The sequence below is a fragment of the Agelaius tricolor genome, unplaced genomic scaffold (assembly GCF_023055355.1).
Source record: "Agelaius tricolor isolate 1412-34295 unplaced genomic scaffold, bAgeTri1.0.p SCAF_14, whole genome shotgun sequence".
Classification (NCBI taxonomy): domain Eukaryota; kingdom Metazoa; phylum Chordata; class Aves; order Passeriformes; family Icteridae; genus Agelaius; species Agelaius tricolor.
Window position 1 is genome coordinate 804,896 of NW_027269274.1, and position 13,904 is coordinate 818,799.

A 13,904-nucleotide genomic window follows, 5' to 3' on the forward strand; every position below is an offset into this window, starting at 1 on the left:
TTTTGGAGTGAATAATGCTGAAACCAGCCTGACTCATCAGTCCCAAAGTTAAATATCCCGAGGGGGAGTGAAGATGAGCTTGGGTCCAGCTGCATCCCAACTCTCTGAGGAGTTTAGGAAGCTGGAGGGTCCCTTCTGCCCCTCATGATTGAATGGGTTCCCCTAAAAACTGGGGACTTTGCCTGGGGCTCCCAACCTGCCCAGGACACGAGTATGTAACACAGAGTGGTCATGTGTGTACACATACACACAAAAAGAGATTTATGGATGTGGAGGTACAGCTCCGAGAGAGCCATAAATGCACCCGGGGTCCCTCATTCCCCATCACCTCCTCTCAGCAGCACCATTCCATCGTACCACTTCAGTCCCCCCTTCACCAGAATAAAGTGAAAAACAAACCAGCAAACCAATCTTTTCCCATTCAGAGAAAAAAAAAGAGAGAGTCTTTGAGCATGAAACATTTGTTTGATGCAATGTAGTTATTTAGGCCAACGCTGGCTCTGTCCCTATGTTTATGGGGAAAGGAAAATGCTGTAGCTGCCTTCATTATTAGCTGGCTGGTGATTAGTTTGTTGCTAAGAAAGCCTTTACCTGGTGGAGTTCCATCCCGAGACAGCTGCAGTTCAATGTGAGGTGCAGAACGTGCCCCCAGGCCGTGGCTCTGCAGAGCAGGCAGGTTGTGACACCCAGCTCTTCATCTCCCTGCGCCCTGTCGCAGCTGTCACAGCTCCTCCTGATGCTGATTAACTTCATCAGGATAAGTGATCAAGTTGTCTGCAGAAAATGGGAGCCTAAACACCTTCCCCAGGCTCCATCAGCGCAGCCCAGCCGTGCTGCCATGCCGAAGGTGCTGCAGGTGCCGTGCTGCAAAGGGAATGAGTTTCCTCTTGCCTCAACTTCTCCCTTTTCCTGCCCCAGCTCACCCAGGCTGTGCCTGGCAGATTGACTCGCATTAATTGCTCACCTAATCACCGTCTGGTGTGCTGCTGAACGCGGTGTCCTTCAAAGGAGCCTCAGCAGCTGACAGCAGCTTTGCAGACATCAGACACTGACAGGAGGTTGGCACCCTGGCACTCCAGCTTAGCTTGCGGGGTTGCTACAAACCTTTAAAAGTCCCTTCCAAGCCCTTTTCCCCCTGCAATCAGCTGCCAGCTCCCCCAGGACTTCCTCCAGACCTGCTCCTCGTGCACAAGCCCCTCTGTGCTGGGTTTCTGCATGTCTGACAACATCCTGAAATAAATGTTAAGTCACAAGGGGGAAGGGGGAGGGAACAACTGAAAAAATATATTTATTAGAGTAAATAAAAAAAAGTTAACCAAAATCCTTTATTGATACATTCTCGGATAATATCACAGGATCGAGAGAATGGAAAGGGAGGGAGGAGGTTGCGGCAAAGATTGGTTTCACTAAATTGGCACATAAGCAGCAAGATTAACGAAATTACTTATTACAAACAGTAGAAAACATACATGCTTCTGTAAGTCTTTATCACACTGGTCAATCATGGTGGGGCATCAACAAAGAAAAACCTCAAGACATGTAAAAGCCATATTCTTTCCTCCAAATATCCTAAGAATCATTGAAATTATTGCAAAATAGTCATATACCTTAAAGAAAAGAACAAAGTAGAACACAAATACAAATATCAAACATAAATTATTAACATGTACCATAAAATACATTACTGGCATGCATTCCAAAGATCAAGACCTCTACTAAAACTCAGCAAAAATCCTTCCTGCTTCCTCTGCAGCCCATCGGAGGTGTGAAGGGGGGGACAAACTTCGCCAGCACAGTTTTTGGTCTTTAAATTCTTTTTTTGTTTGTTTGTTTGTTTAGTTAAAAAAAATAAGGTATATGGATTGCAGTGATACAAGAATAATAATACAAGTCATGTACACAGGTCTCAGATCCTCAGTGGTCGGTTGGTTTGAGAGGTGCCGAGAGCACAGGGCCTCAAGGAAACTGTGCATCCAAAAAACAAACAGTGACCTTGGAACAACATGGATGGCAATATGCAAAAAATCCTCACAAACTGTACAGAGAGTTCAAAAACTTGCAGTCTGGAAGTACATAGAAAGACAGAATTAGCCCCTTAGAGTCCAGAGCAGCCGAGCGCAGCCGGCCCAGGGAGCCGCTCCTGAGGCACGGCCATGGCGGCCCTGAGGCCACGGTGGATCCAAGGCCGGAGAGGCCCCAAGGCCATGGTGGTCCCAAGGCCAGAGAGGCCCCAAGGCCATGGTGGTCCCAGGGCCAGAGAGGCCCCAAGGCCATGGTGGTCCCAAGGCTGGAGAGGCCCCAAGACCATGGCGGCCCCAAGGCCATGGCAGCCCCAAGGCCACAGTGATCCCAAGGCCGGAACAGCCTCAAGGCCATGGTGGCTCCAAGGCTGGAGAGGCCCCAAGGCCACGGTGTCCCCAAGGCCACGGCAGCCCTGAGGCCTGAGGCCAGGCCAGTGCCGTGCAGAGCCGGCAGCGATGGAGGAGATGCCGGGAGCGGCCTGGAGCGGGGCTCCTCTCGCCTCCCCCGTGCCCGGTTCCCCGGAGCCCGTGCGGGGAGCTCAGCGAGGCGGGTGGGCTGGTGGCCCGTGCCCCATGGCGGCTGGGCCTAGATCACCAGGTTGTTGTAGCTCACGTACTTCTTTTTTGCAGCAGGGCCTGCAAGAGAAGCAGACAGGGGTCAGAGCCCGCGGCCGAGCCCTCCGTGGGGCTGGCACTGCTCAGGGGGCACCGGGATGGGGACGTGCCTGGATGGGGATGGCTGGGAATGGGGACGTGCTCAGAATGGGGACACACCAGGAATGGGGACCTGCCTGGAATGGGGACATACCAGGAATGGGGACGTGCCTGGAATGGGGACACACCAGGAATGGGAACATGCCCAGGATGGGGATGGCTGGAAATCGGGATGTGCTCAGAATGGGGGCACACCAGGAATGGGGACACACCAGGGATGAGGATGGCTGGAAATGGGGATGTGCTCAGAATGGAGGCACACCAGGAATGGGGACATGCCCGGGATGGGGACAGCCAGTGGCTCCCGACCCCCCACTCCCACCCACAGGACTCGGGCAGGCGGCTCCCAGGCCAGCCCGAGCTCCAGCTCCAGCTCTGGCAATAAACAGAATTAGCAGGGATTGATTTTGTCAGGCTCCCGCAGTCTGGGTGACTGTGCTGCTGAGGCACCACAACCAGATCCTATTAAGATTTATTTTTTACAAAAACAGTGACATTTCCTCCAACATCTTAAATCTCCTGGGCTAAACTTGGCTTTTCTCATGGATAAAGTTGATTCTTATTCAACTTTTATGACTTCTGAGAATTTTTCAATATGGGGATGAAGGTACCAGCTTTCCTAATTATGACCTTCAAATCCAATCTGTTTGCAAACAGAAGGAAATCAAACCAGTCAGAAGGTTATGAGTGCAGCTACACGCTCCTGTCAGGAAAAACTGCAAATATTTAACTGCAGCTGAACACAAAGCAAAATGTCCTGCAGTACTCTGGCAACACTGACAGATCCAGGACACAGAACTGTGGACATCCTGAGCTGGAAGGGACCCACCAGGATCATCCAGCCCAGCCCCTGGCCCTGCACAGACACCCCAAATCCCACCCTGGGCATCCCTGGGAGGGTTTTCCAAACCCTCCTGGAGCTCTGGGGCTGTGCCCATTTCCTGGGGAGCCTGGGCAGTGCCAGCACCCTCTGGGGATGAACCTTTCCCTGAGATCCAGCCTAAACTCCAGAGACCACAAAGAGAGCCTGGATTTCCAGTTATCCCAGTTTGCTAAACCACTGAAGTCTAAAGCCCACAGTCTTTGGGAGAATTTGGCACAACTTAAGCAGTTTGCTGAATATTTCTAGTCTACTAAGCTGGGGTAGACTCCATGCACACTTTGATGTTTTTAATGTCTTCTGTTTCATTTTAAAACTTTCTCAGGAAGATTTAAGAGACATTGTGGAAGGAGAGGCGAGAACAACAATTGGATATGTTCTGCAAATGTGCTTTTCAAACTTCATTGGGTTTGGGTCTCCTGGGGCTCCTCTCAGGAGGAGGATTTAGAATCAAGAATAAGAATCAGCCCCTCAACAAAACCAGACCCAAACAGGACATGGCTCCCATAGGGCTCTGTGTGTCTCCCCTAAATCCCCTGCATCTCTGCCAGCCCCTGAACACGCCCTGCATCTCTGCCAGTCCCTGACCATCCCCTGCATCTCTGCCAGTCCCTGACCATCCCCTGCATCTCTGCCAGCCCCTGAACATGCCCTGCATCTCTGCCAGCCCCTGAACATGCCCTGCATCTCTGCCAGCCCCTGAACATGCCCTGCATCCCTGCCAGTCCCTGACCATGCCCTGCATCCCTGCCAGCCCCTGAACATGCCCTGCATCTCTGCCAGCCCCCCAAGCTCCCCGAGCCCTCAGAGACCAGACACAGCTCCCTGTGCTCCCCAGGCAGGCTGTGGTGTCCCCCTGGGGTGTCCCCCACCAGCAGTGTCACCAGCCAGACATCACTGCTGGCTTTCCAGGAACACCTGCTCTGCTGTGCCCCAGCAATTCAGACTATTCTGAGTGCAGTGCACAGGGTGCAGCCCAGTTTCAGTATTGCCCATGGTGCTCACTGGCAAAAACAAAGACAGGATTTTAGTCTAGGTATTCCCATGTAGGAACCTCACGTGGAGCTGCAGCCCTTGGCAATATTATCCTGAAACCCTGATTCAGCTCTTTCCTCGTGCCCCAGACAGGAGTCAGTGCTGTCTGTTCAATCAAGGATTGATTCCACAAAGCGCTGATCATCTCCAGCTCCCATTAACTTCTCTTGCACATGAAGGTGTCCAACATCTGCCAGGATAAAACTCATTATCCTTCAAGGCTACACTACAAACACCCAATAAACTGGGGAATGCTATTAAACGCTGAAGAAGGGTAAAATGAGCCTGGGAAAAATAATGTCATTATGGAACAGGTTGCAAAGTAATTCCATGTATTATTTTGTGATGCACTTCAGCTTTCCCCATTACATGCTCCTATTTCAAGGAGCAGCAGCGTTTCTATGACAAATTGAGATGCTCCCACTGCGAGTTCAGATCATGCCACCCCTCCAGTGCCCCCGGGTATTACTGGGGCTCCCAGCAAAACCAGTCCTTCTGCTGACGAGTTTTCTCACCAGTTCAGCCCCAGCACTCCCTCGTCACTTCCAAAAGGACCAGGAGCCCCCGGTGCCAAAGGGATGGAGCCAAGGAATGCTGTGGGTACCTGGATGGGCTCTGAGACAGTGACACAATCCTTGGCACGGCCCTGCCTCACCGGGATAATGGAGCTGACAAAAGCATCATCCATAATTCAGATGAGATGATCAATAAAAGCCTCGGGGTTATTTTCAGAGAGGAAAGCCAATCTTCCTTGCTTAAAGGCTGTTAGGCCAGGGGGGATCATGTCCCCGGTGGCTCTGCTGCATGTCCCCTCTCTGCTCCTGCACTAACTCCAGCAATCCGCAGCTCTGTGCAACTTCCAGCCACATTCCAGGCCTGGACAGCTCAGGAGAGGCACGGTCTGCCTCGATAATGAATCCTCCTGAGCCACGGCTCATCATTATCACCGGCAATTAGCACCAGGTATGGATTTGATTTTCCTCAAAGAAATTAATTTACATGAAAATGGGGGACGCTAATGAACCATCAGCTCTGCCAGGCTTTAATGCAGCGTTGCCTGCTCCTTACACGGGACAGATACAGATCGCACTCGCTCCGCTGCTGTTCTGCTAAAGGGTGACGTCTCCGACAGCGAGCCCAGATTGGCCTCTCGCGAACAGCAGCCACATGTTAATTCATTAATTAGTTAATTCATTCATTAACAGGCACGGAATGGCGGCAGCCTCGCTGGGCGCTGCTTTGGGTGCACTGGCAGCGAGGGCAGCACCTGCGCTGCCGGGACACCCCCGGCAATGCCCGGGCCGACCCTCGCGTTCAGTGCCCACAGCGGTGCAGGAAGGGACGAGCCCGGCTGCCGCTCGCCTGCTGCAAATAACGCTGCTCCGGAGGCACTGGCACCGTGTCGCTTCCCTGGGAAAAGGGAGACCTTTCAAAAGAGCCTGAAGCACTTGAGAAGAGTTTCCTGTCACAGTTAGAGACGAGAGCCCTTTTCTGCTATTTCCCGCTAATTAGTGGTGAAGAGTGACAGTGCCGATAGAAGGAACGAGCAGGAGGGAACAGCCAGGACCTGTGCACAGGCACAGGTGAGCCCAGAGAGCCACACAAGCACCGGGGATGGAAAAGGCTCCGAGATCAGCGAGTCCGACCTTCAGCCAGCACCAGCACAGCCACCAGAGCTGCAGGTGCAAGCAAACAACGCTCCTGGGAGCACAAGAGTTCATTCCTTCCCTGCACTGGGGGCACTGACAGCCCACACCCTTCCAGGAGGGAGGAACAGGATGGGGAACAGCTGCATCTCCGTGCCAGTAACACATCAAAAACAAATACACAGAAGCAAAAATCCTCTTTGGACTGATGAGTTTCATCACTTGACTGGTTTTCATTATCTTGGGCACAGGTCACAAAGAAAGGAGCTCCCACAGCACCCCAGAGCCAGGCAGAGCTGTCAATACTGACTCAGAGCGAGATGTAATCGCTTGCACTTCAATTTTATGCACATTTGTACCCTCTTCCATGCTTAAAGAGCAAAGATTTACAGTGCAAGAAATGAATTTTATTGCAGCCCCCAGGCATCTCGAGCTATCAAACACATGAAACATCATCTCAGCATCCCCAGCTCCGAGCAGGGACGGACACGGGATGGCTCCGAGCCTGGAACTCCTGCTCTGATTCCTGTGCAGTCACCGGGGCAGATAATGCTCAGCTCCTCTCTTTCATTTCCTTAATTCTGGCTTAGCAGCCCATATCATTTGTGCCAGGCAGAGCAGAGGCTGATTATTAAATCCTACTCCTAGTCCATCTAAAAGCAAAATGGAGCTGCGTGGCTTTTCCTCGATCTCTGCCAGAAAGACAGAGCTCTCCCCATGCTCTGCTGCCTTCAAATTGGGGAATTTAGATGAGAGCCAGATGAAAGCAACAGGCCTAAATGATTCTACATGCTTGCCCAGACCCCAACAAATGGAATGAAGCTTGGAGAAAATAATTTTAAATTTGGTATCTAAATGTAAATGGATTGTTCTTTCGCATTTTGACATCTCTCTTGTTGTGCTGCCACAGTGTTCTGGCACCTTCTCGGGTCTCTCAGTGGCTGCACTGCACAGAGCATTTCACTGCCTGTGCTGCTGGGTCCCTCCAGCGTGGCCCTGTGGCTTTGCTACACAGGAGCAGTGGAATGTCCTGTCTGAATAACAGAATGCAAGTAAATTAAATGACAAAGAGAACATTAGGAAAAGTGTGTTCCTCCCCAATTGCTTCTTCTCCTAGAAATTCTGTCCTCAGCTGTCAGGCTCCCCTGCCACGGCTGGTGCAGCAGCACAGCCAGGAGCAGCAGTGCCATTCCAGGGCTGGGAGACTCCCCAGCACCTCCCAGCCAGCAGCAGGCAGGGCAGGGCAGGGCAGGGCAGGGTGCTGAAACCATCCCTGCTGTTTCCTGATGGCAGATTTTCTGGGACACAACCACTCAGGTGGCAGCTGGTGATGAGCTGGACAGGGCTGGATGTGCCAGCCACAGGACAGGCTCAGGTGTCACAATGCTCAGGTGCCACAGTGCTCGGTGCCACAGTGCTCAGGTGTCACAGTGCTCAGTGCCACAATGCTCAGGTGTCACAATGCTCAGGTATCACAGTGCTCAGGTGCCACAGTGCTCAGGTGTCACAATGCTCAGGTGTCACAATGCTCAGGTATCACAGTGCTCAGGTGCCACAGTGCTCAGGTGTCACAGTGCTCAGTGCCACAATGCTCAGGTGTCACAATGCTCAGGTGCCACAGTGCTCAGGTGTCACAATGCTCAGGTGTCACAATGCTCAGGTGTCACAGTGCTCAGGTGTCACAGTGCTCAGGTGTCACAATGCTCAGGTGTCACAATGCTCAGGTATCACAGCGCTCAGGTGCCACAATGCTCAGGTGCCACAGTGCTCAGGTGCCACAGTGCTCAGGTGTCACAGTGCTCAGTGCCACAATGCTCAGGTATCACAGTGCTCAGGTGTCACAATGCTCAGGTGCCACAGTGCTCAGGTGTCACAATGCTCAGGTATCACAGTGCTCAGGTGCCACAGTGCTCAGGTGTCACAGTGCTCAGGTGTCACAATGCTCAGGTGTCACAATGCTCAGGAGCCACAATGCTCAGGAGCCACAATGCTCAGGTGCCACAATGCTCAGGTGTCACAGTGCTCAGGTGTCACAGTGCTCAGTGCCACAATGCCCAGGTGTCACAGTGCTCAGGTGTCACAGTGCTCAGGTGTCACAATGCCCAGGTGTCACAGTGCTCAGGTGTCACAGTGCTCAGGTGTCACAGTGCTCAGTGCCACAATGCCCAGGTGCCACAGTGCTCAGTGCCACAATGCTCAGGTGCCACAATGCTCAGGTGCCACAGTGCTCAGGTTCACAGTGCTCAGGTATCACAGTGCTCAGGTATCACAGTGCTCAGGTGTCACAGTGCTCAGGTGCCACAATGCTCAGGTGCCACAATGCTCAGGTGCCACAGTGCTCAGGTGTCACAATGCTCTGAGGAATGTCACCAAACTCCTGTGGCAGGAGACATCCCTGTGGCAAGGGCTGGACTGCTCCTGTGAAGGCCAGATGTGATAGGTGGAGGACAGAGTGTGCCTGCAGTAATTGCCAGGGGCTGTCACCAGGGATGGGGTCAGGCTGGGGAGTGCTCCTGTTTGTCCCTGGCCACGTGTGAGGCGCTCAGCAGGGCCAGTGCCAGCTCTGTGCACACAAGCACAGCACATTGCCCATCTCTGCTAGGCTGGCTCCTCTGCCAGCCCCAGTGGGCTGTCCCTGCTAACTGCAGGGGTGATCTGCAGGGCCTGCAGAGACAGACCCTGCTCCAGCTCCTGGGCTCAGCCCCTCCTGCCACCCCTTGGCCTTGAGGGGTTACCAGGGGGGACCTCAGAGATGAATCCAGAGATGAACCTCCCCACCTGGGCCACCAACACAAATGGGACTTTGAGCCACAGAACAGAGCCAGGCTGTTCATGGCCTGGAAAATCTGCAGGGTTGTGCCAGAAACAGAACTATGGGATTGAGATTTTGAGTCAGGAAATAAAACTGATAGAGCAGGATTAGTTGTACCCTTCCAAATAAAAGCTAAAATCAATGAAGCACAGCCCTGCTGAGGAACATCCATCTCAGGCACCTTTGGCTGTCTCCCTATCTCCTGTTTGGCTGTATCCCTATCTAGCTCCTGTTTGGCTGTATCCCTATCTAGCTCCTGTTTGGCTGCCTCTCTCCCCATCTCCTCCTTGTCTGCTTTGCAGATAAGAACTTGTGTGTCAGGGGAAGCTGAGTGTCTGCCCCATCAGGATCAGGGATGGGCAGCAGGAAGGCTGATCAACACCTCCAGCCCTGAAGGATGGCAGGGGGCACAGGCAGAGCTGTGCTTGTGTCCCACAGGGATGGGGGGACAGAAATCCCGCTCTGAGAGGAGGAGGAGGACATGGGGATGGAGCCAGGGGCCAAAGGAGCCACTGCACAACCCTCACAGCAATCCAGCCCCAGAGCCTCACCTGCACCAGGTCACGTGGAGCTGGAAAGGTGCACAGGAGCTTAGGAAATGTGTTTCCAAATGTTTATGAGATTATGGCAGGGAAGAAACAAACCCAACTCATATTCCTTAATTGGAGCCAGCGGTACAGAAAACCTGCTAATTCCAACTCCATTTCTACTGCTGCTGTGTGAGTGCTGTGGACTGCAAAGATAACAAATGGAAGCAAATTATTTTCACCTGCTTAAAACAAAGTCATTAACAGCACTTTGGTTATCTTACCTGGAAAGCCAGGCTCTGCAGAGAGCTGTTAGAGCCAAGTGTGAAAACAGTTTGCATGAAACATAATTAAAATGATGACCTGAGTGATGGCTGAAACATCCCCAAGGAGGCCTGGAGTCAGAGCTGATGGAAAACAATTCACCTCTGCCTCCTGACTGTGGTGCTGAACTGCTTCCAGAGTGTCCCCAGTGCCTTGTCCCCAACCCTGGGCACAACCAGGGCTCCGTGGCTGCCCTGCCCTCCCAGCACTGCTGTGACCTGTTCCAGCACATCTCCTTTATTTCTCTGCCATCCTGGGACCTGCTGTGGGCTTCATCCCCCTCGCAGGGAGCAACTCCTGCCCAGTATCCCAGCTCAGAATTCCTCCCCATTATCCCAGCTCACAACTCCTCCCCAATATCCCAGCTCACAGTTCCTCCCCAATATCTCAGCTCACAATCCCTCCCCAATATCCCAGCTCACAATTCCTCCCCAATATCCCAGCTCACAGTTCCTCCCCAATATCCCAGCTCACAGTTCCTCCCCAATATCCCAGCTCACAGCTCCTCCCCAATATCTCAGCTCACAGTTCCTCCCCAATATCCCAGCTCACAATCCCTCCCCAATATCCCAGCTCACAGCTCCTCCCCAATATCCCAGCTCACAGTTCCTCCCCAATATCCCAGCTCACAATTCCTCCCCAATATCCCAGCTCACAGTTCCTCCCCAATATCCCAGCTCACAGTTCCTCCCCAATATCCCAGCTCACAATCCCTCCCCAATATCCCAGCTCAGAATTCCTCCCCATTATCCCAGCTCACAGTTCCTCCCCAATATCCCAGCTCACAGTTCCTCCCCAATATCCCAGCTCACAGTTCCTCCCCAGTATCCCAGCTCAGAATCCCTCCCCATTATCCCAGCTCACAACTCCTGCCCAATATCCCAGCTCACAGTTCCTCCCCAATATCCCAGCTCACAATTCCTCCCCAATATCCCAGCTCACAGTTCCTCCCCAGTATCCCAGCTCACAGTTCCTCCCCAATATCCCAGCTCAGAATTCCTCCCCATTATCCCAGCTCACAACTCCTCCCCATTATCCCAGCTCACAATCCCTCCCCAATATCCCAGCTCACAATCCCTCCCCAATATCCCAGCTCACAATCCCTCCCCAATATCCCAGCTCACAATCCCTCCCCAATATCCCAGCTCACAATCCCTCCCCAATATCCCAGCTCAGAATTCCTCCCCATTATCCCAGCTCACAATCCCTCCCCATTATCCCAGCTCACAGTTCCTCCCCAGTATCCCAGCTCAGAATTCCTCCCCATTATCCCAGCTCACAATCCCTCCCCATTATCCCAGCTCACAATCCCTCCCCAATATCCCAGCTCACAACTCCTCCCCATTATCCCAGCTCACAATCCCTCCCCATTATCCCAGCTCACAATCCCTCCCCATTATCCCAGCTCACCACTCTTCCCCAGTATCCCAGCTCCCCCTGCCCTCTTGCAGTGGGAAGCCATTCCCCCTGTCCTGTCCCTCCAATATTCTCTCTCCCCCTTTCTTGGCAGCCCCTCAGGCTCTAGAGGCCACACTTAGGTCACCCTGAAGCCTCTCTTCAGCACTGCCAGCTCTCCCAGCCCTGCCATGGTTGTACACTAATCACACAAGCAATGTTTTCTTACTCACCCCCAGGACTCCTCTCCCTCCCTGCCAGCTGGCCTGTGCCAGCTCCTTGGCAAAGGGTTGCAAGTAACAAACATCTTAACAGGAAAATCAAGAATGTTCACGAGGTGCAAGAGACTCAATTCAGTGGAAAATGTATTCCTGGTGTACAACTGTGTTACACAGTGTCTGACAAAATTACACTCTGAGCTGCACTGTTAAACTGCCCCATTTTGCTGCAATCAACATTTAATTTTTTAGCAGAAAGTCTTGATTTCAAATACCCTGGAAATGTTTAACAGCTGATATTAATAAGAGCCCAGATTTAATGCAGGGCTCTTTATCCCAGGGACATGATAAGCATCGTGACAAGCAGTGTAACTATGGCAACTTTATCTCGCCTGTTTCTTCCTCCCCCGAGCAGCAGGAGCAGGCACCTCGGGGGATGCAGTGCCAGACTGCTCCCAGCTGAGAGCCAGGGCTCTGGGCCACTGAGGGCACCGCGGCCAAACCTCAGCCAAACCTCAGCCAAACCTCAGCCAAACCTCGGCCAAACCTCGGCCAAACCTCGGCCAAACCTCGGCCAAACCTCGGCCAAACCTCGGCCAAACCTCGGCCAAACCTCGGCCAAACCTCGGCCAAACCTCGGCCAAACCTCAGCCAAACCTCGGCCAAACCTCGGCCAAACCTCAGCCAAACCTCGGCCAAACCTCGGCCAAACCTCGGCCAAAACTCAGCCAAACCTCGGCCAAACCTCAGCCCGGCCTGGGCTGCCTTCCTCCCCTCCTCCCTGGGCCCATGCTGTGCTTCACCTGCTCCCTTCCTGCTCTCTCATTTTCCTCTGGCTGGAAAGGAACCCCCTGCCTTTGCTCCCTGCAGCCAGAGCCCAAACAACCCCAGCCCAAAGCCAAACACCTCTGGAAGGCCAAAGGATGCTCTCCTCTAACACATGCCACAGCTCTCTGGGAGATGCCACATTTCCTTCCCTGGAGCCAGCAGGGATAAACAGCCCCTGTGCTGCTGTCCAGGGTGCTGGGGGTGACAGCAGTGCCACATTTCCTTCCCTGGAGCCAGCAGGGATAAACAGCCCCTGTGCTGTTCTCCGGGGTGCTGGGGGTGACAGCAGAGCTGCATTTCCTTCCCTGAAGCCAGCAGGGATAAACAGCCCCTGTGCTGTTCTCTGGGGTGCTGGGGGTGACAGCAGAGCCACATTTCCTTCCCTGGAGCCAGCAGGGATAAACAGCCCCTGTGCTGCTGTCCAGGGTGCTGGGGGTGACAGCAGTGCTGGGAGAGAGGAGCACCCAGAACCCCCCATTTCTGAGTGTTTGCTTGGGTTTGCTGCTGCTTGCTGGCCCTCAAAAGCCAAGCCAAGGCAGGTTCCTGCACAAATATATTCTGTTTGCACTCTGAGAGAGCACAGAGCAGCCCCTGCCTCACTCCAGTGGTTCCTGCAGGGACAGCAGGGCTGGGCTCTGCCTCCTTCTCTGGCTGCTCCCACCTCCCCAGAGCTGCTGGGTTTCCATGTTTGCTTCCCACAAGGTGACAAACACAAACCATGGTTTGCACAGCTTCACCAAAGGCACACAGCGAGGTAGGAACTGAGATTTTTTGCTGCTCTTACATGACCTGAGCAGTTTTCTCCATACTTGCAATCATGCCCACCAAAACCTGCCTGGATTTGTGTGTTTGAGAAATTAATTTTGCTGCAATATTGCTGGAGGTTTGTTCTCCTTTTTACCCCATCGTTATTAGAATTTCCTTTATGAACTCACTTGCCAGATTTTCATTAGATCTATGAAAAAAATGGCCCTTCCAGCCTCTGGCTCTGCAGCTGGGAGCTGCTCCCAAAGCCTGGGTTGCAGAGATTGAGGGGCTGCAGGGGATGGAGGGGAGGCTGTGCACTCTGATCTGCTGATCCCCAGCTCCTTTCCTGAGGCAGGGAGGGATGGAGGGAGCCCTGCAGCACAGGCTGAGCCCTGACATCTGCCCTGCCTGGGAGAAAGGGAGGGATTCCACGTCTGTGGGACACAGGAGAGCCGAATGCTGTGTCTTCTCCCTGATATTCCAATTTATAGACGTGACAGAATCTCCCTCAGAGGATGTGAGCAGTGATAAATTAGTCAAAGGGAGAACTCAGCTGCTGGGAGTTTGCTGAGCAAAGAAGTGAGAGGGACTGGTCTGTGAGGTCCAGCTATGTCTGCTCACTCCTCACCAGGGTTTACCAGGAAAAAAGATCACAGAAGAAGACAGAAAATGTGGAATGAACAATGAATACTTAGACACTAACTAATCCTAATGTGTGCTCCCAGACATCCATCTACTACACAGCTTTTAATATCCC

The 13,904-nt window shown here is 52.9% G+C and overlaps 1 protein-coding gene across 5 annotated transcripts in view; it reads right to left on the reverse strand.

Annotated features, from left to right (window-relative positions):
* Positions 1-1,306: 1,306 nt before the first annotated feature.
* GRM7 (glutamate metabotropic receptor 7) overlaps positions 1,307-13,904 on the reverse strand; it is a 192,894-nt gene continuing 180,296 nt past the window's right edge. For 4 of the 5 annotated variants that reach the window (XM_071439283.1, XM_071439281.1, XM_071439282.1 and 1 more), the window contains one exon: positions 1,307-2,657. In XM_071439283.1, the coding sequence (XP_071295384.1) occupies positions 2,631-2,657 (27 nt within the window). In that variant the 3' untranslated portion in view covers positions 1,307-2,630. Of the gene's footprint in view, positions 2,658-9,659; positions 9,842-13,904 lie in introns of all 5 variants that reach the window. The other variant, XR_011681102.1, reaches the window with a different exon arrangement.